Source organism: Alternaria metachromatica (assembly GCF_023757995.1).
Source record: "Alternaria metachromatica strain BMP 0045 chromosome Unknown scaffold_6, whole genome shotgun sequence".
In the NCBI taxonomy this organism is placed as follows: domain Eukaryota; kingdom Fungi; phylum Ascomycota; class Dothideomycetes; order Pleosporales; family Pleosporaceae; genus Alternaria; species Alternaria metachromatica.
This window is the reverse complement of record NW_026055497.1, coordinates 531,309-557,802: the sequence shown is the minus strand read 5'-3', so window position 1 is coordinate 557,802 and position 26,494 is coordinate 531,309. Positions and strand designations below refer to the sequence as shown.

The window sequence follows — 26,494 nt, the reverse complement described above, 5'->3', positions numbered from 1 at the left end:
ATTATTGAGACAGAGCTAAGTAAGGCTAGGTCAATGAGGACCACCTAAGTCTCTGCGATGTAGGCTAGAAGCATCAGGTTCGACAGAGATCTAAGCAGAATATGTAAGATAAGAAAATGTATATAGAGAGCTATACCGCCAGGGGGGTAAATGAGTGTAAATAGATTGCAACCCGGTAGGAAAGAGAAACGAGCAATACAAGAACCTCCACGCGACCTCGATAGCGATCAACGCCATCGCCAACACACCACACCCCAACATCTACACGTTCTCATCGCGCTGGCGGCTGCGTCCAACGCCCCAACATCTGACCAAGTGCCCAATTCCATTCATTAACAAAAGCATTCGTGAGCTGCGTGATCTGATCCGCAGACGGCGTCTGACCTGCCCACATAGCCGGTTGAGACGCCTGGTAACGCGCGTAGTACGGCAGTAACTGGCTGTTTAAAGATCAGCAAACGATACCGGAATCTATCGTATATTTTGGTAAACGTACTCAGTCTGTATCTTGTTAAGAACTAACCAACACAGATTCCATGAGCGGTTGCTTGCGGGATCGGCGTAGACGCGTCGTTTTGCTTCGTCTAGGCAGTCAGAGCTATGAGTGGATTAGCTCATGCTTTGGGAGACACCGTGTACCCTTCGGGGGTCATGATGGGCGGCTTACCTGAAAGGGTAGTTCCTAGTCAGTCCGCGAAGCTCGGTCAACAGGCCGTGCGACTCGACGTAGTACTTCCCTGATACACATAGTCAGTCTTCATTCGGAGCAGCTAATCGTGCGAACACTTACAAGCTGCCGTCATCGGCTCACTGCAGTCCGGTGTACCGAGCTTTGCAAAAGCCTGCTCGACACGGACGAGTTCAACGACGGTGTTAAACTGATGGGATCGGAGCGCTTGAATGTACTGTGCCTTTTCGGCCTGTTGGAGTTTAGTATCCGGGAAATTGGTATTGATGGTTACATAGCGGATTGAGACGTACGGAGGTGATCTTTCGGCTGGAAGACATTCTGGCAAACTGTGGAACCCGGTATCTACGTGCTGGTGGGTTATAGTATTCGCTGTGATTGGGACTGGTAGAAGATGCAGGATCGATGGACATGTAATAGCAATTCGAACCCAAACTTGACTGAATATGGGGTGCCGAAGTTGATGTAGGAGGATGTATAGAAAGAACAACTTGCTGTGATGAGTCCATCGTTTGTTGAAGGCAGTCAAAGTGTTATATAGGTCTTTTCCATTGCTGATGTTGTCGTAGGAGTGGCCCCTTCAGCTATAGTCATCTCATAGCCAATGTATGTGTGGTGAGGCATCCACGGAGAGCCACACGCAATAAGGTTCCATGGGGATGAGTTCAGCTCTCGACGCCATATCGTCATAAGAAGTTGTAGGCTTCCCAAACAACAATGCCAAGGGTGAAGAAGGCAGCTGTGAATTGTCGAATGCGGAAGCATCAAGTAAGATTATGAATCCTTCGAGGAAATGTGAGATAACCCTCGTCTCTTTAGGCCTCCGTGCGTTCGATGTAGGTCCGATAGTGTTAGCATTGCCTTCTTGATAGGCCAGTGTGCTTGCAGCACTGGGTTTGCGACACATCAAACACATGTGCTGTGGTCAGATTATAGGTCATGAACAAGGGCTATGTGACTTGGTCATGGCTCTCGCGGCCCGGTCGATCTGAGTCCAAGAGCCTTTGTGAAGATACTGTGATAATACCAGCCACATTCTTGATGCCGAGAGTTTGGATTGATCGCTCATTGGTCGTGTATTCAACATGTTTCAACTGTGTAAGCAACAGTGGATCGCTTGAACCCTAGCAGCGTTTTCAACACCATCATCGCCGTTGCGTATTGCGGAGAATATCGTGTATCAGGTAAGTGCCATGCTGAGAACTAACGCGCAGCATGGTAGCTGAGCTCGATGTTGTCGATGTGTGGAGTGGGTAGGTAGGCGCAATCCTAACGGAGAGTGCGAAACATGTTCGGAAAGTCAACTTTCCGTTGTATATCTGGGCATCTCGACACAATGAGAAAGAAGCTAACCAGAATATGTCGTGAGGCTGAGGCTGATTCCCATATCTGTGCTGACGATGGAAGAGTTCATGAGATCCGGATTTGTCCGCTGTGGCTGGTTAGCTTGTGGCTGAGCATCGCACCCTCGCCAACTTCACCGCTGTTACCTCGCAATCCTCACGCAATTCACGATTGCTAACAACACTGCTCCCGGATAGCTTTCATTCCGAGGGGTACCTGACAAAGCCGCTGCTGACCAACTGCGAGTTTAGCATTCCGCGTTCCACGTTTGGAAATGTCCTTGGACGTCACTATCCCATCTTACCAGCCACGGCATAAGCACGACGTTGACCCTCAGTCTCGGGACCCGCGATCCTGGAAAAGGCATATCAATCTGGACAAATCTATCGCGATTTATTGAAGCCATTGGTAGCCATCACTCAGCACACGCATAATGGCCCTTGAGGCTGTATCGGCTTGTCAGCAACTCTACGTCAGAAAGAGCCTCAAGACACATGAACTAGTGTCTGAGTGCGCATGACTGGAAGCCGCCATGTTAAACTTCTGATGATCGACCGCTAGAAGGTATGCTTGTTGCATCTCACCTCATTCTGCAGGGCTGCTTTGCAGCTACCACAAGACTCAGATTTGGGAGATCATATGCTCCAATAGAAGAAGGTCAAACTACCAAGTGGTAGATGCAGTCGCTCGTCTGGCCCCATGAATATTTCAGCTGCATTGTGCCAGCCCCCATTCTGCCACTGCTTAGCGTTTCCATTCTATCTTGCGACTGGAAGGTTTCTAGACTGGTTAGCTCCTGATCACTCACGCATATCGAGAAGATAGCAATCATTGGGCACCAATGCTTTCGAATGGACCGGACGGCCACCGATGATTCGTAAAGATTCATGTTGATAGATTCTTTTACATGAGCAGGCAGAAGTCTCTCGACTCCGCAGTGCGTTTGAAGTCGTCATCCACCTTTTACACCCAGACACCTAGACCCGAGTGGTCTATATGCTCAGCGCCATGATGGAGTTTACGATGTCGTTGTCGTTCTCCTTGAGGGCCTTGACGGCCTTCTTCCGCGAGACGCTGGCCTGCTGCATGACGAGCTCGATGTCCTTGGCCTCAAGACCAGAGTCGTCGATCTCCTCATCGTCGTCCTCCTCTTCCTCCTCGTCCTTCTTGTCCTCGACAGCCTTGGCCTTGCCCTTGCCGGAGTCGTCGCCGTGGTCGTGACCGGCGTGGTCGTGGGGCGCGGACTCGCCCTGAGCGAGCTGCTGGGCGGCGGAGGCCTGGGCCTGGGCGTTCAAGTCCTCGATCTTGGCCTCACCGAAGATGCTGGTGCGGGGTCAGCAGGCGGCTTGTGCCATTGAGGGGCAGCGACTCACATCCAGGTGTTGCTTGAGGGCGACTTGTAGACGTCCGGCTGGTTAATAACAAACAGGACCTGGTAGGTGTGTTAGCCTGATACCCTGACCTGTGTCTCTGGTCTGCCCGCATCTCGTGTTTGTTGACTGCAGCTCCCCCACCAATTGCGCGGAAAGCACTCACGTTCTTCGGTCGGCGGAGGGTGACGCGTGTGATGCCGTCGATGTGCTTCAGGCCGAGCTTGGCAATGGCCTTGCGAGCCTTCTTCTCGTTGCGGGAGTGGACGGCGACGGAAGAGCCCGCGGGCACGTTGACCTCGCCCTCCTCGTTCTCAGACTCGTCGCTGGACTCATCCTCCTCGATCTGGACGTTCTTCTTCTCGGGCTCGTCGGGGAGCTCTTCAATGCGGGGGTTGGCCATTTTGTCGGTTTGTGGGTGACGGCAGGTGGTGGTGGTGCTGCAATATCGAGCGTCGCGGAGTTGGGGTCGGAGCTTCCAAAAATGATTTGTGGGCGGTTTAGCGCGGGCAGCTCTCACAATTGGCAATGACGCCCATCACAAGCAACAATTACTCTCACAGCCTATGTCGCGCAATTCACAAGGACGGGCATTTCAAAGGGGGTATCAAATTGCAATTCTAGTTGCACTGTTCGTGTGTGTTCATGAATTTGTGGATTGAACTCTCTTGCTACATGTGGAATGCATGCGAGAGCCGAGTAAACCGTTCCCAAACCGAATTGCACCGTGCCAAACATTGGACTTATTCGCCCTTAACCAGGCCTTGAATTTTTGAATGCCTTTGAGGTCGCCTTCGGAATGCTCATGAAATGCACCTCATGCCTCTATGCCACCTGCATGCAGCGATCACCACAACGCCTGTCTCCCGACAGCATCGAGACTACCTATGCCTTTGCGCTGGCGCGGATCTTGGCGAAGGTCTTCTGAACCTCGAAACGAGCCTGTGTTGCTGTTAGTCTATGTTCCCAAATCGCATCCGTTGTATCGCGTCCAGTCCGAGCGGTCGCATTCGACGACACAGGTGCAGGGCAAAACGTACCTGCTTCCTCATCTTCATGACCTTGAAGCGCTCAAAGTCATTGAGTCCCCGCCTCTTCTGGATAGCCGCACGCTTCTGGGCCCATGAGCTCTCGTCGAACTTTTGCTGGACCTTGTGCTCCTCCCACTTCTTCGCGACGTGGCCGTTACCCGAGGCACGGGGAAGCTTGGGGATGACGATGGGTGTAAGGGAGAGTTTCGCAAGCGCGACTTCCTGGCGAGGGACAGGGGCCTTCTCGGAGGGACCTTGGAGGAGGACCTATGTCTGTGTGAGCCGCTGAACAGCACCCGGATCGCGAATTTTCCATACACGCTTGTGGTCGATGATCTCGACGATGACAGCGAGGCGGCCCTCGAATGCACCCTCGTTGAAGAGGACCACGCGGCCGACCTCTACCAGCCTCCAGGCACTCGTTGTAATTTCGGCGTCACCCATTTCGTCGATATGTGCTGCAAGAGACTGTTAGACGGGGAGACACGTGGAGTATTGCTGCGTCGAAAGCGTACCGGTCGGAAATAGGAGTCGGTGTTGATGTTCTTGTCGGGAGTAAGTAATGTCGGTCGGTGGAGGTTCGAAATTCAGTGTGAGCCCGGGGCCGTGCACAAGCGAAAGGCGCCTTGGCGCTAGCGCCGTCCTTAAAGTTTTCTGCGACCGCGCGACTTCCATCATCTCCTCCAGCACCGCGGGCACCGCAGAAGCACCACGCTCAACTCGACAGCCGTCGCGACTTTATGCAGTCGTCGACGTGGCTACTACGACCACTTTACTTCGCACCATGCGCTCTGCAGGTGCAGACACGACGGACGCGACATGCGCCGAGCTAAACTACTCCAAAGACCCATAGCTACTCCCCAGCACCCATAGCTCCACTGGTATGTCTCTCACCTCCACACTCCTCCCCCATCCTAGGATGACATAATTTGCGATTGAGCTCGGCGTCGGAGACCCTCGCCGGGGTCTCTTAACGGCGTCGAAGTCATGACATTCAATTTCTTACATATTCTGAGCTTGCTTTACCTATTCAGCTTCATCACCGCACCGACTTTGCGACAAAGGCTGACCAAAACAGACGCTTAGATACCCAGCCAACAGATACCTGACATCTGGCGTCGCGGTGAGCCTGCTCATTGCAAACCCATTTCGACATACGACTGCAGTGCCGTCACTGCACACGGCTACATGCGCAGGTCAGTTCTTACTTTTTACATCACCGCCCCCACTCCCAATGATTACAACATGCAATAGATAGTATATGATTTCTATGATTACTATTTTATCACCAAGATCACTGAAGGGATCAACAAACACGCTCTGCTTGATAACGCTTTGTTTCGATACAAGTCACTAACAAGCCTGCAGGTAAAATCTCAAGTGTACGCAAGTACGCTCAACATCGCTGCATGTGCCAACTGCGCGTTCTGTCTTCGTGTCAAGCCATGCTTTCAGCTTCCTTCAATCAAGTTGGCTGATCTGCACTGGTCACGCGGACTCGTGATGAAGGTGACCAAAATCGTGAACAAATAGTTTAGCACGATTAAGGCAATCCGCGCGATATGCCAGACAGGTCGCAAAGGTAAGTGATAGGTAGGCCGTGTAGGCAGGGTATTCGCTCTAGCTAGTCTCAATAAAAAAGTCAATCAACATCTGCATCATCTTCCGCGATTCTCTGCTCTGGTGTCATCGCTCTCCTTCGTGTGATTTTCCTTCCGTAGTTTCGGTAAAGGTTCGTCAGCAGCTCCCTCACCACGTCGTTGAATGCTGTCCTTGCGTCAAATTTGCTTCCACCGTACGGGAAGGGGACGATCTTGGACCAGTCGGCGTTATCTTCAAAGTAAAACTCGAGATCAAATGCAACCGCATCCTTGAGCATGGCCTTGAGCGTCTCTCCCTTGTGACCGTTGACGTCTGCCCACGCCCACAGTGCAGGGTCATGGAAATTCAACGTGCTCGACGCCTCTTCGGCGAGGATCTGTGCGTTGAAGAGTAGGTGACGGATAATGTTGATGTCGCAACCGCAATGTATGACAGCATACTGCAGTAGCTCAGTAGTGATGCCTTTTTGTACACCCAACAGCACGGCAAGCGCTGCCACCGCGTGCTCATTACCCTCCTTGATCGCTTCTTTCATGCCCCATTTCGCCACTTCACCTGCCATACTACCCTCCCAATCGATCTCTCCAGTCAGGCTAACCAACACGTAAAGCAGTGACGCTTTGTCCTCTGTCCATGGCCCATGCAGCAACTTTTCTGGTATGTGAAAGCCTTGCGCAAAAGCGAGATGAGGGATCTTGGTGAACTTGTATGGCCAAAGTCCGTCGAAGTAGGACACTCCAGGGATCGTAACTCCAGTAGCTGCCCAGGCCTTCCCACGCAACTTGACCATGGCATCTTGTGCGCGCTGCACGTATTTCAAAAAGAAGTCGTAGGTAAAGAAATGGCAAGTCAGGATGTTGGACTGGAGTGAGGCATCGCTGGTGACGAGTCGGTCCCGATAGTTGGTACGGTGATCAACGGTATGGAAGAAGGCCTGCATAGTGAAGCTCATCTCTATGGCGTGTGAGGAGAGTTTCGCGCCAAGATCCCGTGAGCAGCGTGGAAGCGCTGGGTTCATGCTGTAAAGAAAGATCATTTCCAGCAGTTCTGTGGGAAGTCCTTGGAGCGTCGGCATGGCCGGCGTATATTCTTTTTTCTTGCGGGCTGCTTTCGTTTTCCGTTGTCGTTTGAGTTGAGATGAGGCTGCTGAAGAGTTTTGTGCAGGTATGGTAAAAGGTTTACTTTTGGAGGCAGCAGCATATGCTGGGTGTAAGTACTTCCTCTTCTTGCCACGCACGATGATAGGTGTCAGTTCCATCGGCTACTTATGAGCGGCCGTTGCGACCAGGCAGCACTGAAAAGTAAGCCACTTCCGATTGCATGCAGCATGCACAAGGTAGATGGATCGGGAAAGGCTCCGCGTCACCTTTTGGAGATCGCACTGTGCGCCACGTTTTGGTGCACGGGCCCGGTGTGGCTTTGCCGCGGCGTTCCTGGAGCTAGCGTTAGCTTTCCGCTCGTCTTCCTGTCGCATAAACAAAAGACCCGAGGAGATTGACGCACCACACGCGCGTGCACCACGAACGGAAAAGCGAATCACCGAACGAACGACGCGACCACACCGAAGAGATGCAGGTCCACGCAGTACCCGATTCCGAGCGCGCGTTTGATTCGAATGGGAGGAGGCTGCCCTGGGGGATTGAGTTCGCAGAGTAAGTCATGTTTCACTGCCATTACCGAATGGAGCCTTCTGCACGCATGAGCCTAGTCATGCGACAAACAAGACTACAAAGTGTTCTTTATACGACATTCCTCTTCTTCATGCTATCTTGACGCCATGGACGACCTCAACTGGGATTCACCCATAGATTCGGACACACAGCTAACATCGATCCCCGACAGTCCCGATCAAAATCAACGGCGCGTGCCAGAAGAGAAAGGCCCCTTTGGCAAAGCACGGAAACGCGGCACCTCACGAGCGAAGACACCCTTGGGCGCCAGCAACGCAGCTGACGAAGCGAGACTCTACAACCAGCGCACAGAAGATGACATCTTCAGTCGTTTCAAGGCAGACGAGGACAAGAGGCGCTCGGTATCTGCGCGGCCAGCCGGTGCATTACCACCATCAGCTTCGGCACCAAATCTCATAGATGCAAGCAACGGACTGAACGTTTCGTTCGCAGCAGGCGCATCGACGAACGCCACTTTCGCACAAGAACCCAAGGAAGTCATACTATACGGCTTTGGCTCCGAGCAGCAATGGGCTGCGATAGCACACTACGAGAAGGTTTCCAACGGAATGATCTACGAAGAATACGACCGCGAGCCACCCAACCCCAGGCTCGGCTATAGTCTAGCAGCGCAACGCTCGACGTACTACCCAAACTTGGAACCGAAATACTTGACCAGGATCAAGACATATCTTGGGGGAGATCATTGGGTCAAGGTGACTTTCGATAGTGCGGAAGCCGCCGAGCGCGCATGTCACTACAGTCCGAAGAACATCCAGGGCTACACAGTTTACGCAGAGATGTACAGAGGGACAGGACCACAAGGTGGTGACCGGCCGTTTCGCGCAGAAGGAGGGGGAATGTCACAAATCGCTTCACCCAACACCGTATCTTCAGGCACCTTAGGACCACGCGGTGCATCTCAGTCTTCCGCAACAGCCTCATCTGCCACAGCAACGGCCTCCCAGCCTGCAGCGTCACAGGGACTCGTGTCGCAATCAAACTCGGAACCAGCCTGGCTGAGGAGTACGAGCGGTGCTTTCCCAAGCCATCTCGACGACATGCCCGTGGAACCCATGTCTCAACCACGCGAAATGCACCAAGCTCTTGACCCAAACACCGTTCCCGCGCATGCAACTACCACAGCATTGAACCCCCGTTCTCAACGCGCAACCCTGCGACTCAAGGGCGCAAACGTGAAGCCCGCTGTCTTCCTCCCACAAGAAAAGGCCTTCCTCCCCGCAAAACCCCGCTGGCAGCAGACAGTCGGCTCGGTGCCTGTCATCGGCTGGGTGATTGGCTCAGGACATGGTATCATTGGCGACCATGTACCGAGAAAAGAGGACGGAACTTTCGATGCGAACAATGCGAGTCTCTACTGGCGGGTGTGGTATATGGTGGACAGCTGCTTCGGTAGTGACTTTTGCGGGGTCAGGGATGCGGAGTATGATGAGTAGGGTTAATTCCAGGTGGGGGCATTTTGTGTAAGACCAAGGGGGTATTTGACAAGCATTGGGCGGCGTTTTCGAAATGACAATATAGCGATGTGACTTCTGGTGCTTGGAGGGTTCGGTATCAAATGCATATGTAATGAAATGCGAGTAGCATCCTCAACAGAAAGCGTTTCTTTCGTGATATATGATTTGCGGGGTTGTCTAATCATGTAAGAATTCATGCTGTAAAAGTCTCGAGGTGACTGCGTTGAAATCAAAATGAGCAACGCAGGCGGAATGATGTAAATGGTCAAAATCTAGGGTGCATTTCCACTGTCTGGAACTATTCACAAATACGTAGGTAATACAACCCAGATCGGGTACATCTCGACTACATGCAAAGAAGATGCTTAGAGGACGGAAAGATCGCCAAACTTCTCCTGCGGGGTTGTTAGCACTTGCACATGAACTGTCTTGAGTGTTCCAGAAACTTGCCTTGTAGCCGGGAACGGCCCAGCGACCCTTGGAGACGAGCTGCTCGGTGCGCTTGTCGATCTCGGGCTGAGCAGCTGCGACCTCGTCCTGTGATATTCGTCAGCGTCTTATCCCTCACTTGCCCATGACCGTATATACGTACAACAGTGAGGTCAGCGAATGGCCTGGCATCCTCAATGTTCTTCAGTGTCTTCTGGAGGTCGCTCAACTCCTTGTCGACAACGCTCTTGGTCTGCTCTGCGCTCTGGACGGCCTGGGCCTCGAAAGCCTCAATGGCCTTAATCTGCCTTCCTACATCGTATGTCTGGGGCTTGAAAGCGTTGAACTGCTTCTCGATGTCGTCGATGACGGCCTGGTTCTTGAGGATGCCGCGGTAGTGGTTGAAGTCGACGGTCTGGGACTGCTCGGAGAGAACGGTGACTTTGCGACGCGCATCGTCGTTGCGCTTCTTGAAGGACTGGAGGGCGGCGGCGGTTTGACCCTTGAGGCCGAGCTGGGTGCCCAGCTTGGTCCAGTCGAGCTTGAGGGCTGCGCTACGCTACAGGAGGGGATATGTTAGTTTTCTTGTTCTGCATTTCGGAGGTGCCATTGCGGGTGGGGGGCTACTGCCGGCGCAGCAATTGGGCATTCGAGAGCTTCGACGGATCTTCTGGAAGGGGTGTGACGTACTCCGACGGCCATTGTGATGGATTTAGACGGGGATGCGGTGGTTTCGGTTCGGGAGGGTTGATGTCCAAGTTCTTCGCGAGAGCTCGGAACAGCGCCGCCAAGGATCTGGCGCACGGGCCACTCGACTTCCGCCTCGATCGCGGCCATGTTCCCCCAACATTACCTTTCCCATTCACACTCTACACTTCGTTGCTACATTCTCAACCAACAGTCTACACCCGAACAACTCTCATCAACATGTGGATTCTCGACTGGTAAGCCCCTTGCTATGTGCTCATATCGCTTTCTTGCTGACCTCGCGCCAGGTGTAAGTTAACTACCCTCACTCGTTATGTCCCGAACTGGATGGACGTATGTGTTCGTTTTCGTAGCACGGCAGAGCAAGGTCCCTCGAGCACTCTCTCTTAGCACTGCTATCGCCTTCCGAGGCCAACGCCTACAACACCGCGCAAGGAAACATCAAGGCCGGGCTTATCACATGCGCATCGACACTATACCATCGCATATGTCCCGAACACCTGCCGGATCAACCAATGGCTTGCCTGGAACATAGTTGAATATGGGCTGACGTTTTGTAACAGTCTGGGATGTTCTGTCCTCGCTTGGACTCATGAACAAGGTAAGCAGGAGCATAGTCTCAACTTCGCTACTCAAGCTAACACATCATCACAGCATGCCAAACTCCTCTTCCTCGGACTGTACGCACTTCCACATGCCAGCAATCTCAAATACGTATAGCTGACTAGGCTCCAGTGACAATGCAGGAAAGACCACGTATGGCTACCAGACTGGACACGCGAGCTTCCGCTAACACGATTAGGCTTCTGCACATGCTCAAGAACGACAGGGTCGCTGTCCTGTAAGTGAGATGTGGCCTTATTGTACAGCTACCGGCTGACATGTGCTTCAGCCAGCCGACTCTGCACCCCACTTCCGAAGAGCTCTCAATAGGAAACGTCAAGTTCACAACCTTCGATCTCGGAGGTCACGCACAAGCCCGCCGACTATGGCGCGATTACTGTATGTCAAGCCTGCTTGTTCGCCTTGCATAAACTGACAATATCCCAGTCCCTGAAGTTTCCGGCATCGTCTTCCTCGTTGACGCCAAAGACCATGAGCGTCTCTCCGAGTCGAAAGCCGAGCTCGATGCTCTCCTCGCCATGGAGGAGCTGAAGAACACTCCTTTCGTCGTTCTTGGAAACAAGATCGACCACCCCGACGCCATCTCCGAGGACCAGCTCCGTTCCGCTCTTGGTCTATACCAGACAACCGGTAAGGGCAAGGTACCGCTCGAGGGTATCCGCCCGGTTGAGGTCTTCATGTGCAGTGTGGTCATGAGGCAGGGATACGGAGAGGGTATCAGATGGTTGAGCCAGTACGTCTAGGCGGATTACTCCAGCAATTATAAGCACGCTAGGCGGACACAAAGCAGCGGGGAGCGCATGTGGCTGCACGTTGGCTCTCTCGATGGTATGAGTTAGATGCAAGTACATACCATGGCTATCATATGCGTAGTAGATGTACTCTTATGGGCGTTGGCGTTAGCTCTTGGAATAATAACATATTGCACACCAACACTTGTAATACGGTGCAGCGAAGGCTGGGTCGGCCCGAAGCGAGCGTGACCGCTACGTCGGGTGTTACTTCAGATGACGTGGGACAATCGCTCCATTTCATTTGTATGCGTGATGAACGACAGATATCACGCATCGAACATGTACACCTGTGGTTTTCTATTCCGGAATCATAGTCGCTGACAACGACTCAACATATTCAAAACGTCACTCATGTTTGCATGCAACTTTCAGGGGTTTAGGGAAAGCGAATAAGCGATAAGGATGATGGAGGAATATGTACCGATATGGAGATACCATGACTGCATATCGTAATCAATCATTACAGATATCAAATGTCCACCGTTTGGTAGGGTCCGATACCTCGATTTCGGTACGGTAATCCACGGTACCAGCTCAAGCATGAGTGTGATATCGAGTGTGCCAGATGTGTTGTACCAGAAGTCCGAATACCAGATATAGAAACCGGGAATACGGTTTTGGACAGCCAAAAACGTCGAGCTAGCGAAGCTATCCCGCCTAGGCGTTTTCTGGAAAGAATGAAAGATAAGAAGAGTCAGATCACTCCGCTCATGACATTGAAAGAAGTCTCAAAAATGGAAACACGGTTTTGGGAAGCCAAGAGCGGTAATTGAACAAATCGATCCTGTTTGGAGCTTTTGCAAGGAGTCACCTAGAGGCGCCAAATGACTACTTGCTAGAGTCAAAAAACACATCTCGGAACTGGGAGTGCAAAACTGAGTCCACAGTATTAACTGGATGCTTTGATGCTTCGATGCATCGTCATCCGAGCCTTTTGCGAGAGAAGCTTCAGATAAACGGAATGACGGTATTCGTTAACGGAAATCATGATCTCGAAATTACGATTGCAGTTCCAATAAGCCGTCCGTCTTAACTGGACGAAGCCTCAAACCCCTACTTCACGATACTCAAGCATGCATTTTGTTAAAACGATTCCCGAGACTACATACTGAATCCTGGGCGTTGGTTCAATGTCAAACGGCAATATTTCCCAGACATTCTCACGGCAAGACACTTCAAAAGTCCAGTTCACGATATCTATAACAAGAAACCAAGTTCTCAGTGTCGAAAGCAGGCCACCACCCCTTCCCCAGGCGTTCTCGCCACCTGAACACGGCACAGTCAACCCCCAACCCGCTGGTTCGTCGAACAACCCGTCTCAACCAAACTTTGTCCCCGCGGAAAGCCGAAACCCCGAAAAGAAAAACGCACCGCCACAGCTAATCCATCTAGCCCTGCCCACATCCTATTAATATCCCTCAAGAACTAAAGAGTATTCGATAATACGCTTGTTGGTAGTGTCAGAGACGGCGCAAGCCTCCCAACGACTCTAGTGCATGCACGCGTGTCAATCGATAACGCGGGCTGCAACTTAATCTTTGGTGGTTTGACACGTTGGCTGAGGGACTGAGGGTGGATAAGTGGTTAGGGTGGGCTGTAGCTTGGTGGGTTGGGGTTATGGGGGAATAGTGAGGCAGAGACGGTGTGTGCATGCAGGGTGGATTGACGACGTTTGTCTGTGGTTTTTTCTTTTTTCTCTTTGTTGTCGTGTTTTTTTGTTTGGAGATATGTATATTGTGCCTTTGAGCTGTATCTGTTCCATTTGGTGATTTGGGACTGTGTGGTATCGTAGGAGCTGCATTGAAGTGTGTGATGTGCAATTGACATCATGATTTCGTACCGTATACTTCGGAGAATGTACCGGTACATAGCCCTTGCTTAAGCAACGTGAACGTGGGGTATATACCTCCTCACCGGCTGTTATGTACGTGCTCAAGATGCCTGTCAAGACATATGCGTGACACTGCATTTTGGAGACTACATGCAGTAGCAAGCGAAAAGCGTACAATCGCCGGTGTGATGTGACGTGACACAGCTAGGATAGAGATCAGCATGCACCAGCAGGGAAATGCGCCTCTGCGGCACTGCGAAGGATGTATGTCGTCTGACTGACTTGCCAGGATTACTGCAGTAGCTTTGAAGGGATTGAGTAATGGGTGGCATTTCTTGAAAAGCGGAGGATTTGTGAAGGGGTTGGGTTGCGGGGTCAGAGGGAGCAGAAGGGCTGGGTATCACGGTAGATGAGATGAGGAAAATGTTGTGTTTTTTTATCCGTTTGTATTAATATTTTCATCGCATGGAGATGCGGGACTACCTATTGAACTAGCTAGGTCCGTGGCTTCTTCTTAGAAACAAATATCCAAACACCATGCCGCCTATGCTTTAGCTATGTACATGATGTCGTAGATGCATGCAGTCATCAAGGAACGTTGCAAGGAAATCGTGTCATCCTCCGCTACAGCCTTCATTATGTGATCGTCAAAGCGACCATGTCCCATGTTCATCGCGCGCGCTGAATAGAGCTGATCTCGCTTACAAGAAGGAGAAAAGGGCGAGGAAACCGGCAGCGAGAGCGCCGATGCTGGCAGTGCCAGTGGAGGCAGCACCAGTGAACTCTGAGAAGGGAGGCATGGTGGAGTTGGCGATCGGGGCAGAAGCCTGGGGCTGACCGTCGGAGATCTGGGTGACGAGAGGAGCGGAAGCCTGGGGCTGGCCGTCGGAGATCTGAGTAACGACGGGGGCAGAAGCCTGGGGCTGGCCATCAGAGATCTGGGTGACGACAGGGGCAGATGCCTGAGGCTGGCCGTCGGAGATCTGGGTAACGACAGCAGGCGAAGAAGCCTGGGGCTGACCGTCAGAGATCTGGGTGACAACGGCGCCGGGGGTGGAAGCCTGGGGTTGACCGTCGGAGATCTGAGTGACAGCTCCGGCAGAGGTAGCCTGGGGCTGACCATCGGAGATCTGGGAGACGGGGCCGGTCTCCTCGGACATGGTAGCCTGGATGTGGATGGGAATGCACTGAGCACCAGTCGACTGGCTGTACAGGTTGTAGAAGTCTCCAGACAAGCACTGGTAGAAGACAGCGGAGCCCATCAGAGACATGGAGCCGTTGCTGCAGAGACCGAAGCCTTCAGTCTCCCTAGCACCCTCCTGTACGGGCTGATCGAACTGGAATCTGATAACATGTTAGCACTGGCTGGATATGTCAGAGTGTTGTAGTGGACGTACTGGTAGTTGGCGGCGATGTAACCGGTGCGACCAGCCTGGTCGGTCAACTTGCCGTCCTCGAGAGACAGCTGAAGAGTACCATCAAGCTGGCGTCTGACCATCCTGGAGGGAGTGGTGGTGGCATTGACGGTGGTGATGGCGAAAGTGCCCGGGGCAGAGGACGCACACTCAGCGTCGGAGGAGGCCTGGGGGTAGGCAGCAACGGCAGCCGCGAGGCCGGCAGCGACAAAGGACTTCATTTTCGGATAGTCGGTTGGTGGTTGATATTAATGTATAGGGCGTACTTGACAGCGAGCGTAAGTAGCGACGGAGTAAACTGAGAAGCGAGGTATCAGTTACTTGATATACGATTGGAAGACTGTCGACGATGCTGGTAACCACGACAACGAGAGTGTGAGATGTTCTGGGTAGGTAAGAAACGCGGGAAGGTAAGACAGCTATATACTCACAACCAGGCGAGTACTTAGTCTATTCAATCTACCTCATCGAGCATATCACCGCAGATCGGACATGCACTGAAGCCTCAGCGCTTGAGCCAAGGTCATGGATCAACTCCACGCGTCAATGCGAAGCTACAACCGCCTAGCGTCGACGCTTCTGACGGCTGGAGAAAGAGGCTGGATAGAGATCGCGCGTGCCGTAACGATAAACACCGCGGAGACTTCTGCTACATCATTGGATGCCCTTTCATCCGACCCCTCAGTTAGTTCCCCACCATTTCACTGAGAATGCGCGTGAACAAAGCCCGTCCCGCCTCTCGTCTAAACTTATCTCAATCCCAGCCCGTGAGTAACTTTTGATCGCGATTGCTGCCATTGTATTGGCTACCCTGACGCAATGGTTTCAGCCTTCTGGTCCATGTATTCTGCCTGTCAATTGACCGGTGACATGCTGCCTAATGCAAATCTCGATATGTTGAGCTCGGTTTCCGTGGTATGCAACCTCTAAGACAGCTGCTCAACCGAAGTCTCGTAACTGCGGGTTTAGGACGATCGCTCCGTGCAGCATCCTAGCGCCTTCCTTAGAGCAATATACGTGCGTTCTGTAGACCCCGATGTGGAGTGTGGCGGGGCGTCGTTATTCATCAGTTGTGCGCGTCTCATTGGCCGACATGCAGGCGGATCTGCAGGGTGGTGTATGGTGAAAATGTAGCTCGCTCAATCGGACTATTGGAAGGCAAAATGCAAGGATGACGACGGATGGGATTGGTGTCAAAGAGACGAATGCCCCAATTGATGTCAAAGATCGGTTCCCAATTCGGAACGACGCTTACGTGCGCTAGCGCAACGCTTGTGGGGTACATGTGGCTTTCGCCTTCGCAAGTGTCTTCAGCCGCCCCAACCCACCTTCTCCAGTGGAACCGTTGCATGGGAACGCTTGGGACGGGCTGGGGGAGGCTGGCAGGCTGGCCTTGCGGGCGCATATCGATAGTATGCCGCTTATTGCTGGCTGGCTGGCTGCAGGCTGGCGCATTTGCCTCCGTCGGCTGGTCAACCCTAGAGAACGCTTAGATTGTTGGGTAAGACTGGTTGCATTCGTGGGATTCTGTGCGATGGAAACATGGCATTTGAAAACAATACCACTACCCTTGGCTACGATGTGGATTTGCAAATATTGCGATGGTAGACATATCTGACATGAGATGCGCATATGTCAGACGTACCATTGACGTCACACACTCGAGTCGTCCTCCACCCTCTGTGCTGATTTATCCCGCAATCGTGGCGCTAAGCAGCTGCATGTACTCGACAGCTAACCTTCAGTAGTCATTCCCATTGCAGCTTCTCGTGCGGTCAGTGACACGGTGAGGCTTTCCGCGAGTGACGAAAGTAGGTTTGATCATCTGACCCCGCACAGCGCCTGCCTTTCTCAGACACGCATATGTACATCCAACACCGCGGCCAGCGTATGACAGGGAGCCGAGCCGAAGGGGTCTGTGTTGGTGAGGTTGTTCGGCCTCGGCGATCACGATCTCACGATGGATGGACCCTCCACGCTGATCCATGGGACAGTGGCGCGCCAACCGACAATTTAGTCCCCGCAGGGTCCTTCTCTACTTCCCTTCGGTGTCCTTTGGACTGGTACTCCGAGACAGAACCAACAAAGTCCGCCGAACAGTAGCTAGCTGCGCCATGGGTATGCCAGGCGTGGGATGCTCATGTACCTGGACCTAGGTAAAGGTAAAGGTTGCTTCGGCATGAGATATCCGGAACCATCGGCATCCGGTGGAGAAGACTCGGGCTACTCGGCCGCGGTATCTTTCGAGGATCACAAAAGTGCAAGCTTCACATAGGCGTTGCATGATATGAGCGGAGATCTCTTCGGCGCACTGTTCCGGCATCGCGTCTTGGACACATATCTGATCACAGTGCCTAAGAAGCCAACTCAAGTTAGTATGGGACACTGGCGTCAGAGGTACATTACATACGAGATATGTACCTATGGACTTGGCGACATCCCATGCTGATAGCATTTGGTGGCTGTGTGTAGTCTTGTCCGTCCCCCGCTATACGCCAGGATGTAGGCCGTGGAGAATGTGGTACAAGCCCCAGTCTTCACTGACAAGTCCAACTCTTGTCGAACCTTATCGAGACCTACTTGCCCTCCCCAGCACGTTTGACGCCTCCTGCTACATCGTTTGCACCTTTTTCAATGCTCGTGGATACATCGGCAAGGCCTCGTGCAACCGGCCGACCGGCACTGCCTGTGGCGCCCTCGACCTAAGCAAAGGCGCTCAGAGTCAGTATATTTTCATTTGTAGTTAGTACAGATTAATCTACCGTTTCGCCCAAGCCTCGTCCAACCGCGCCAACAACCCCTCCTAGAGTGTTTGTAACGCCGCCAACCGTATTGCCTACAGTGGACGTGACAAACTTGACGCCAGAAGTTACACCGCTTTCTTGCTGGCCGATAGGCATGTTGACGATTGGTCTTGGAGGTTGGTGGGTTGTTTGTTTGTTTCAGGGTGGTCGCGATGCTAGTTCCCGAAGATAGTAAAGTTTGTTAGATGCCGGCTAAGTGGTAGTGAGCTTTGGTGATATCCTGTAGCGTCTGTGCTGCGATGGTGCATTTATGATCCACGGATTTAGTGACGTCATGGGGCTTCGCAACAGCAGACGCGCGGTGCACGTTGGAAATCCTGCATCGTGCAACCGCAAACCTCCTCCTCGTGATCCCAGGCATGATCGCGACTCGGCCCGTGTCAGATGGCGTTTGCGTCGTCCAGTTGTCGCCCTCTCCGCATTATCTCGCGCAAGTACCAGCTGCGGACGCGGCAGCCACAGGCGTTGTCCGGGGAAGTTTCACGAACTCCTCATTGGCATAGTTCCCTCCTCGGCATCTGCATCAGAGATGACTGGCGTTGCATACACGATCGCCATCGGCTGGCGCGACCATGGATCCTCTTGTTGTCCTGACAGCAGCTGGCAGTCCCATCTCGACGCATGACACCAGGAAAACTTTGCAAAGTCCAGCTTCTTGCGATGACATTGCGCGCAAGCAGGACCTAGCACAGGACCTCGAGGAGGCCTTCAGAGAAGCTGCGACGAGCCCGGTGGCCGAGTGCTCCTAGATCCAGACGCGCAGGACGCCTCGGCAGGCCGCAAGCCACGGAACGCGAGCTCAGAGGCTTGTGCGAATATCATTGGCAGAACACCGTTGTGGCCTGAATCTAAGGCAGCTATATCGTAGAGATACACAAGGCTGCCGTATTACTTGCGGCCGACACTCGCAACCGGCATCAGGTTCTCTCCGACTGTAGGGCCTCATCGGGGCATACGGACGAGAAGCATGCGCGCATGCTCTCAGGCAACCCCTCTCGCTGCGAACATAGGATGAACTGATTTCCCCCCAAGAGGTTCGATACTTACCTGTAGCTCGTCAAAGCTCGCCTACACTTCGATACACCCAGAAACAACGCCAATACACGATCGAACCAAACCTCGACCGAAATCATCCTCAGTCCGATTCGCATAACCACATTGCGCCCTCGACCTCGAATCATCTACGAATCGCGCGCCGAACGTTCGAGATGACGTCCTTGTTCCCACATCCTCCTTACGCCGAAGACCAGCCGTATGCGCGCAGTATCCTATACCTGCATGTCATGCGCGCTTCAGCCATGTCATTTTCCTTCTTTTCAATCCTCCAGTTTCCAGCCTCTATCATCGCAGCACGATACCGTAATTCCCCGATCGATTACGCTACAATCCTATCTCGTACGCTCAAGACTGCCGGTCGCGGCCTCGTTCTAGGAACAGCAGCTGGCGCGATCATGACATGGGGCCGCATGAGAGGCCGAGAGGAAATAGAGTGGAAAGATAGGTCATGGCGGATACTGGAGAATCATGGCGAAGTGAAAACAGATTGGGTCACACTTGGCGCGGCTGGGACCGGTGCTGCCGGGGCTCTGATCGCTGCACGGAGCGGCCGGGTGCCGATAACTGTTGGGAGTGCCATGCTGGGAGGAGCTGGTGTTGGTATGGGCACTGGAGTGCTGTACATGATCGCGTCATTCGCATCGGGGAGGAAGCCTGCTTAACGACGGGAGATGCGAAACTCGACCATGCCTCTGGTATAGAGTTGACCCACGACGAGCTCTTGGTACCGCCGAAGGCCATATGCTTGCATGCTACCGTCCAGTCTGGGTCACGCTCAACATTTCCTGGTATTCGGGCCATTTGAAGCTGCCACGCGGACCCTAGATCTTCGCGCCGCCCCGACACATGGCCACAACTGTAATATACTTGCTTATCAAAGCAACGATTCTGGACGGTCGAGTCACCGCAAGTTCAATTGTACATCTTTCTAGCAGTGCAACATTATTGAGAAGTCACGCTTGTTCTCTTTCGCTGCGCAGCGTCTAGTGAAATCTCTAAGTTGCTGGACAGATCGGTTTTATGCATCTCGGGGAAAAGAGAACCACTGATGAACTGCGTCAAAAGGAAATCGTGTATGCGACATCGTAAGTTTCGGCGGCCAACGTTGCGCTAACCTCAAAGAATTTTGAGGCTCCAACCTTCTACGGTGCTACGCAATCTTCGAGCTCCGCTCCACAGTCTTATCTTTTTATGTTTTTGCTTGTTTGCGTATCTGTGAGATTGACTGTTCACACATGACGGTGATATGGTTTCATGCGTCATAAGCACCTTCTCTTTGCGCGCAGGCGAACGACCTCGGTCTTACCTACCTAGGTACTACCAGATGCAAATCTCAGGCCATTGCACCGTCGCGCTCTGAGCACTTCTGGATGCGATACAGTGCGCCCATCAGGCTATCCCGCCCGCCGATGACCTCATCCGAACAGGCTTCTTGTAGGTAGCCCAATATACGAGCGCACAGATCGCCGGCAGTTTCCCGTCTGATCTTGTTCGTCCGACTTCCGCTGTCGCAATGCTATTAAATGAAGGCATACAGTATGACGATCCCAAGTGGGCACTGGGCGGAACGTCAGTGTGACCCTCTGAAACGGTCTTGGGCCGAGTGACCTCCGCCGTCGCATCGAGGGCGCGTTACCCAAAGCCGTTGTTCTCGAAACATCCCCGGAACGTGATACCTGTTGAACACGCTTGAGCTCCTACAATCTCCACGCATTCACGCAAACTGCTCCACCACGCAGCCTTTACCTCCGAGATGACATTGTCAGAATTGCGCCGTCGCCGTATTCGATTCTCTCGCTTGCAGACATCCCCACAGTCATGCTGTCCGCTGCTTCGCATTCACTATATGTAACGCTCTCCATTGGGTCTGGCCCTTTAAGCGGCGGCCCCAGATTCGCTGCGACAGGGATCGGTTACTAGACACGCTGTGATCGGTCCAGGTTCCAGGATGAATACGTTACACCAAGTCCTCCGTGCTAGCGCTGGCGGATGCCCACTTGCGAAAGAACAATTGGCGCCTGCACTCAACACCCGCTTCTCATGTCTCTGACAGCCACGAACCGGACCGCGCAACAGGCCCCGTTGGACGTCTTCGGCTGCGCAGTCTCCGAGATGTTGGAAGCCAGCCATCTCTCATGTAGTGCGCTGTTCGTGTAAGAGAATTAATTGAGAGGCGGCAAGTGCGATATCCAGACCGTCGCACCATGGAGTACGACCGGCTTCTATAGCGATGACAAGCCTTTTGAGTGGCATGTGTAAAGTGCAGCCAGCAAGCACATCCACGTGAGGGTGACCGACGGGAGACTAGACCGTTTGGCAAATAGAAGGGCCTCTGCTTAACTTGTTTCTGTAAGTGTTAATATGCAGTAAGTAGCAAATTGCGGGGGACGTCTTGGGAGACACCCGGCTGTGCCTGCCTTGGGCGCGCGTAAGGGGACAAGGGTTTCGCAGCCCTTGACCTTGTTCCGGGTTTATATGAGGAAGCCCACCCACCAGCAGGGCGAGATGTGGTTTTCGCGATTTCTTCAGGTTTCTGAGAGTAGGTCGTCGAGATGCCTACCTATCCTCTTCAACTCACCTGCCTGGGGGTGATCTACGGCACTCCCCTCTTGGCTTCGATATTCGTTATTCTGAGGATATACACACGGCGGAAGCTGAACTTACGATTAAGCTGGGGTATGGCGTTCAACATCTCTTGCGCGAACCGTACTGACGTGCTTGTACAGATGACTGGCTTATCATACTTCCGTTACTGCTTTCCATAGCCCTCATAGGGCCATCCCATCGACGTACGTACTGATGTAAGCGCCGACACTGGCTCTCACTGATCCTGAACAGATGTCAAGATGTGGCATGTTGGCGTACATATCTGGGAGGTGCCGCCGAACGAGATAGAACCAAACTATGACGAGTACTATGCCGTATGTTTAGCTTCACCATGCTACGACGAGATAACTAACAGCAGCAGGTTGTCATGGCGTTCAATCTCTTGAACATCCCCATATTACCACTCGTCAAAGCATCGATCATCCTTCTCCTCCTTCGGGCCGGTTCCGTTATCGAGTGGCTCAAGCGAGTACTCTACGCCATCTTGGTCTTCACTGTTGGAAGCGCATTGATACCATGGTTCTTGTACATCTTCATCTGCCCACCTCTAACTGGCAACACCTGGAAGCCGAGGACTTTCGGCAACCTGCATTGCATGGGCAGACACAAGATGGGCGAGATGTTAATTTGGGTCACATGCGCCAATCTACTCACCGATGTTCTGATCCTTCCGATACCTTTCATCATCGTGCGAAGGATGATGAGTGCTCGATTGAGGTCCCGTTTGGTGGTATTGGTGGTCTTCACTTGCAGTCTCGCGTAAGTCACACTGACCTAGTATGCGAGGATAACAGCTGACCTCTCCACAGTGTCACTGCCATCGGCGCGGCAAAAATCTACCTATCATATCGCGACCGCCTCTACACTCTATTCAACCCCGATTGGACCTATCCCATCGACTACTGCATCAACCACATTGAGAACAACGTAGCAATCATCGTAGCCAACATACCGATCCTACGCGGCCTCGTCACACGATGGATCTTCAACTTCCGAACTAAAGCGACTCCCATTGATCGCGAGTTTCGTGGTGATTGGCAACAGCAACAGCAACAACAACAACAACCGAGAAAGTCGGACGCTTCAGACTTCAGCCGCTACACAAGAAAGAACCGCGTGGTACAGAAGATCCTCCCCTGCATCCAGGATGATTTTTCCAGCAGCCTGGCCTCGCGCTCCAAAGGCGACCTCAGCAGTAAGGTGGACTGCCGGCCAGATTTCCCACCTCGAATCTGCACCACAGGCGAACAGCGTTACCAGAAACGAAGTTACTTTCCTCGATCGCGAAGGAATAGCTTGGATCGGTATAGCACGGCCGACTCCTGCGAGAAGGGTGACATATTAGAGACGGTTAGGAGTGTGGGTAGTTTGGGTTCTGCGCCAACGCTCGTGGAGAGTAAAGATGCGTATACGGAGTGGAAAAGCATGGACAGCCCAACGCTGAGCCCCACAGCGAGGTTCTCCACGCAGACGTTATGCCCCATTGCGCCGTTGACGCCGGCGAGGTTGCGGGGGATTGAAGATGATGAGGTTGACGATGAGATATACCCATACCCGAGAGCATTATGATACCATAGCGAATGAACAATATACGATGAATCTTGATATCTGCAACGTCTCGCTGTGCTCACGTTCAAAACTTAGCTACACATTCTCATCAACAATTCCGCAAAACTGCAAGACACCACAAACCCACCCGCCCAAATAACGACCCGAAAAACCCTCACCCTCCTCGACCCAACCCCAGACCCCTTCATGTCGGCAGTCACACATCTGGTACGTACCTACCTGTACGCACACCCAAGTCCCGTACGCCCTATCCGAGTGGCGGGTTTCCGTTGTCTCAATTTCAGTAAAGTTACGTTAGCCTGCCACCAGCATCCAACCACACCACGGCGGCGCTCAGGCCCGTTTGTCCGCAGGGGTGCGCATGGCGAGCGATGGATCTGGGGTATAACCGTCCAACCCGTCATGGTGTGGTACTTGCCTTGTCAAGACGCAATCCGAGCCGTTCCTTTGCCGCAGGGGTGGTCGAGTTGCTGATCATGCTGTCTGTGCGTCAGCGTGTCTCGTGTCGTGTCGTGTGTTGCGACGTGGGCGAGGGGTGGAAGGTGATCGCGGGTGGCGGGGTTGACTGGGATGGATGGATGGCTTGAGTGCGTTGCGATGGATTGCAATCGGTTTTCGCGCTTCTTGTCTACGTGATGAATGTATTCGTGGAATGTGCTGCACCGTGAGATTCTTGATCCCAGGCCTATACAACAAGGTCGTCTCCTTCACATACCCAGATACCCTACAGCCAAGGCAATCCAGACTCCAACGACCCCAGACCCAATTCCCGCATCCCAATCTCCGTTACACAGGATTCGCGGGTCCAATCTAGAGTTTTAGTCCCACCATCCCCTCGCCTTCGCAACGGCGGGAAGCGCATTCGGTTTCTCGTTGCTTATTCCTCATTACCCAGATCGCGCGGAAACCTTACTTGAAGCAGCAACTGTCGTCCGACTGGCAAAGCTATTACGCACCTCCACCCCCATCGAGGCACGGAATCCACAACTGGGGCATCGCCGAGGCCTTGGGCGGAGAAAGAAGAAAAACAAGAGTTGAAGTACCTGGGCGAAATGTCTCAGCAAGCGCAGTCTCATTTCACGCGTTGTGTTGTGCGATGATGCACGCGACGGAAAGGATCGTGCTGCGCGTAAGCGAGGGGTAGAAAGGCACGAATGTAGGTGTTTGTATCCTCCAGTCAACGTCGTCCTCACACCTCCCTCACGCGCACCCGATCCTTCACCCTCGCACCACACACAAACTCACTCGTCTACACCTACCATTCAGACCAGCCATCCCCTTGCCCTATGAGTAGCAAAACCCCACTCCTTCATCGCCCTGTTTCTTTTTCTTCATCCCTCCATCCATCATCATCCTCCTCCATTTCCTCCGTAACTCGTGACATTCGCCCACCCGCCCAGCATTAGTACACCCTATTAGTCCAGTGTCCAGCCATATCCATGTAATATATCAGATTTTCGTTAGCGCCCGGCCGGCTCAATATGGATAATCTCCCCTCTTCGGTGCGGAGCGAAGCGGTCGCTCGCGCATCGCCGGCTGGCTGGCGGGGGTACGTGTGATGTGATTTTCAAGAATTGGCGGGAAAGATCTTGTTCGGATGTCATTTGCCTAAATGGATATGCAGGGCTTTGGGGGATGTGGTGATCGGTAGGTGATGGTGGGAAGGCTGGAAATGATGGGTAGGGCGGGTTCTTACTCAGCTGTGTTTCTTGAGGTAAGGGCGTATCTGGGAGGTGCACTGTGGAGTGCATGATGAGCGTTTGGGGACGAAGGGGATTTGGGCGTGGCGGAATGGCGTGCGCTCGTGATAGGATGGCTTTTGAATATCGGCTAGGTCTGGTGCTGTGAGTGGTCTCTTGAGTTTTGAAAGGACGTTTAATGCCTTGGACTTTTCAGTTTCCACCAACCATTCTAGCTGCTTCATTGCACCACCAGCCATGTCTCATGATTTCTTTCTGTTGAGTTCACGCCACAGTGTGGGGTTCTTGAGCGAGTGTAGAGTGCCTTGTCATTGAAGGCGTAAATATCTTGCCGTACAGCGTTGCAATGAACGCCATTGAACCTCCCTGTGCAAAGTCTTAGTCTTGCTAGCATACATGTTACCTCCTTCTGGACCCAAGAAGAGGTAATGAGAAGAAAGACGGTACACTCGTAGTAACGTCACCGGCAAATCCGGCACTGAAGACGTAATGGAGAGATTACCATGCGCCATTCGTGGCGCAACATGCAATCCATTTTGATGCAAATATTTTATTGATAGGGTATCCATGCATGAGAAAACATCCATCATCTGACAAGACTTGCCAACCAGCCTCCAAAGATGAGCGGACACAAGAGAAATGAGAAAAGAACGTGACGATCGTGAAAGAGGGCTGCCAAAAGCGAAGGGTGACGCACGGCATCGGCGTCACCGATGCTATATCGATATTAAAGCTAGTATGCCAGCGGCGAAGAAAGCCATAGTAGGGGAGCCAGACATGAGGCTCTGGGCGGCGGAAGCCTCGCCAGCCAGCACTTTGTCGTCATTACGGATGCAGTTTGTCTTGGCTGTAATTTCCGCGGGACAGACTACGCGTTTGAAGTTCGCACTGTGTGACGTTAGTCCATATAATTTGTGTAGCCTGCGGATCGAGATGAGGGCATGTTTACCTAGGGTACGATGCATCCTTGAACCAATCAAAGCGCCATTCGCAACCGGCTCTCAGGTTCTCGGGTAGCTTTTGGCAGTCTTCGGTGGAGCTGACACCCATCATGAGCTCACCGAAGACGCTTTGGTCCACGCCATACTGCTGGGCGCATGCATTTGTCGATGTTGTGTTACCGCCAGGAATCTAGATAGTTCAGCTTTGCTATTATGATGATGAACGTTTATTGAAGGCTTACTGCAAGTGAAAACCGGTTTCGGTCGGTTACATCGTAGGCGGTATTCGAGGCTTGAACAATCATGCTCTTGCCGATCAGAGGCTCACTCGTAAAGTCGAGCTGGTAGCATGCGCAGCACCAGGCGCCCTCTATACCTCCGTGAGTAAGTTCGGGTAGAATAAAGGCACCGGCATAGCCATATGAAACAGTGTCGTTGATGGCCCATGGCTGCTGGCTGGAGCACTGAAACGCGGAACCGCCGTTACAACCAGTGCCGGCAGCATCGTCCGTGGGCTTGTCGTCGGCCGTACACGATTCTACCGGACTCGAGAAATCTGCTTTGCCGTTCCAACCACATGATGGCTTACAGCAGTCCCAGAAACGAGATGTGACGGCCTCTCCAGTATAGTTGAGATGTGCGCATCGTGCAAAGACCGCGAAGAGCTCGACGGCAAGGGCGATATTGCGGAGATGTTGCGGCATCATTGCGGAATGAGTGATCTGAAGTCGAAGTAGAAACCGAATGGCATGGTTTGTTAGCCAGAGTGATCCACGCGCAGTGCCAGGAAATTGTATTTGAAGGATACTGAAAAAGAGGGGTCCCTTCTTTAG

The 26,494-nt window shown here is 52.8% G+C and overlaps 9 protein-coding genes across 9 annotated transcripts; 3 read left to right on the top strand and 6 right to left on the bottom strand.

Annotated features, from left to right (window-relative positions):
- Positions 1 to 3,024: 3,024 nt before the first annotated feature.
- Positions 3,025 to 3,805, bottom strand: EGD2 (GAL4 enhancer protein; the record flags this gene model as incomplete). Its single annotated transcript, XM_049330683.1, has 3 exons — positions 3,025 to 3,355; positions 3,406 to 3,464; positions 3,569 to 3,805. The coding sequence occupies 3 exons, from the start codon at positions 3,803 to 3,805 to the stop codon at positions 3,025 to 3,027; spliced, it is 627 nt and encodes a 208-aa protein (XP_049190100.1).
- A 482-nt stretch (positions 3,806 to 4,287) lies between these two features.
- Positions 4,288 to 4,877, bottom strand: J4E83_003749 (uncharacterized protein; the record flags this gene model as incomplete). Its single annotated transcript, XM_049330682.1, has 3 exons — positions 4,288 to 4,344; positions 4,443 to 4,700; positions 4,752 to 4,877. 3 exons carry the CDS (start codon positions 4,875 to 4,877, stop codon positions 4,288 to 4,290), a joined length of 441 nt encoding a protein of 146 aa, XP_049190099.1.
- A 1,198-nt stretch (positions 4,878 to 6,075) lies between these two features.
- J4E83_003748 (uncharacterized protein) lies at positions 6,076 to 7,110 on the bottom strand (the record flags this gene model as incomplete). Its single annotated transcript, XM_049330681.1, has 1 exon — positions 6,076 to 7,110. The coding sequence occupies one exon, from the start codon at positions 7,108 to 7,110 to the stop codon at positions 6,076 to 6,078; it is 1,035 nt and encodes a 344-aa protein (XP_049190098.1).
- A 494-nt stretch (positions 7,111 to 7,604) lies between these two features.
- J4E83_003747 (uncharacterized protein) lies at positions 7,605 to 9,162 on the top strand (the record flags this gene model as incomplete). Its single annotated transcript, XM_049330680.1, has 2 exons — positions 7,605 to 7,610; positions 7,744 to 9,162. The coding sequence occupies 2 exons, from the start codon at positions 7,605 to 7,607 to the stop codon at positions 9,160 to 9,162; spliced, it is 1,425 nt and encodes a 474-aa protein (XP_049190097.1).
- Positions 9,163 to 9,548: 386 nt separating this feature from the next.
- Positions 9,549 to 10,314, bottom strand: ATP7 (ATP synthase d subunit; the record flags this gene model as incomplete). Its single annotated transcript, XM_049330679.1, has 4 exons — positions 9,549 to 9,578; positions 9,634 to 9,720; positions 9,776 to 10,171; positions 10,303 to 10,314. The coding sequence occupies 4 exons, from the start codon at positions 10,312 to 10,314 to the stop codon at positions 9,549 to 9,551; spliced, it is 525 nt and encodes a 174-aa protein (XP_049190096.1).
- Positions 10,315 to 10,912: 598 nt separating this feature from the next.
- Positions 10,913 to 11,687, top strand: SAR1 (COPII coat GTPase; the record flags this gene model as incomplete). The annotated part of the gene is made up of 6 exons (XM_049330678.1): positions 10,913 to 10,921; positions 10,975 to 11,000; positions 11,056 to 11,076; positions 11,123 to 11,161; positions 11,213 to 11,322; positions 11,371 to 11,687. The coding sequence occupies 6 exons, from the start codon at positions 10,913 to 10,915 to the stop codon at positions 11,685 to 11,687; spliced, it is 522 nt and encodes a 173-aa protein (XP_049190095.1).
- A 2,583-nt stretch (positions 11,688 to 14,270) lies between these two features.
- Positions 14,271 to 15,205, bottom strand: J4E83_003744 (uncharacterized protein; the record flags this gene model as incomplete). The annotated part of the gene is made up of 2 exons (XM_049330677.1): positions 14,271 to 14,913; positions 14,967 to 15,205. The coding sequence occupies 2 exons, from the start codon at positions 15,203 to 15,205 to the stop codon at positions 14,271 to 14,273; spliced, it is 882 nt and encodes a 293-aa protein (XP_049190094.1).
- Positions 15,206 to 21,690: 6,485 nt separating this feature from the next.
- On the top strand, positions 21,691 to 23,020 carry J4E83_003743 (uncharacterized protein; the record flags this gene model as incomplete). Its single annotated transcript, XM_049330676.1, has 3 exons — positions 21,691 to 21,765; positions 21,813 to 22,210; positions 22,261 to 23,020. 3 exons carry the CDS (start codon positions 21,691 to 21,693, stop codon positions 23,018 to 23,020), a joined length of 1,233 nt encoding a protein of 410 aa, XP_049190093.1.
- A 2,416-nt stretch (positions 23,021 to 25,436) lies between these two features.
- Positions 25,437 to 26,365, bottom strand: J4E83_003742 (uncharacterized protein; the record flags this gene model as incomplete). Its single annotated transcript, XM_049330675.1, has 3 exons — positions 25,437 to 25,608; positions 25,670 to 25,851; positions 25,904 to 26,365. The coding sequence occupies 3 exons, from the start codon at positions 26,363 to 26,365 to the stop codon at positions 25,437 to 25,439; spliced, it is 816 nt and encodes a 271-aa protein (XP_049190092.1).
- Positions 26,366 to 26,494: the final 129 nt, after the last annotated feature.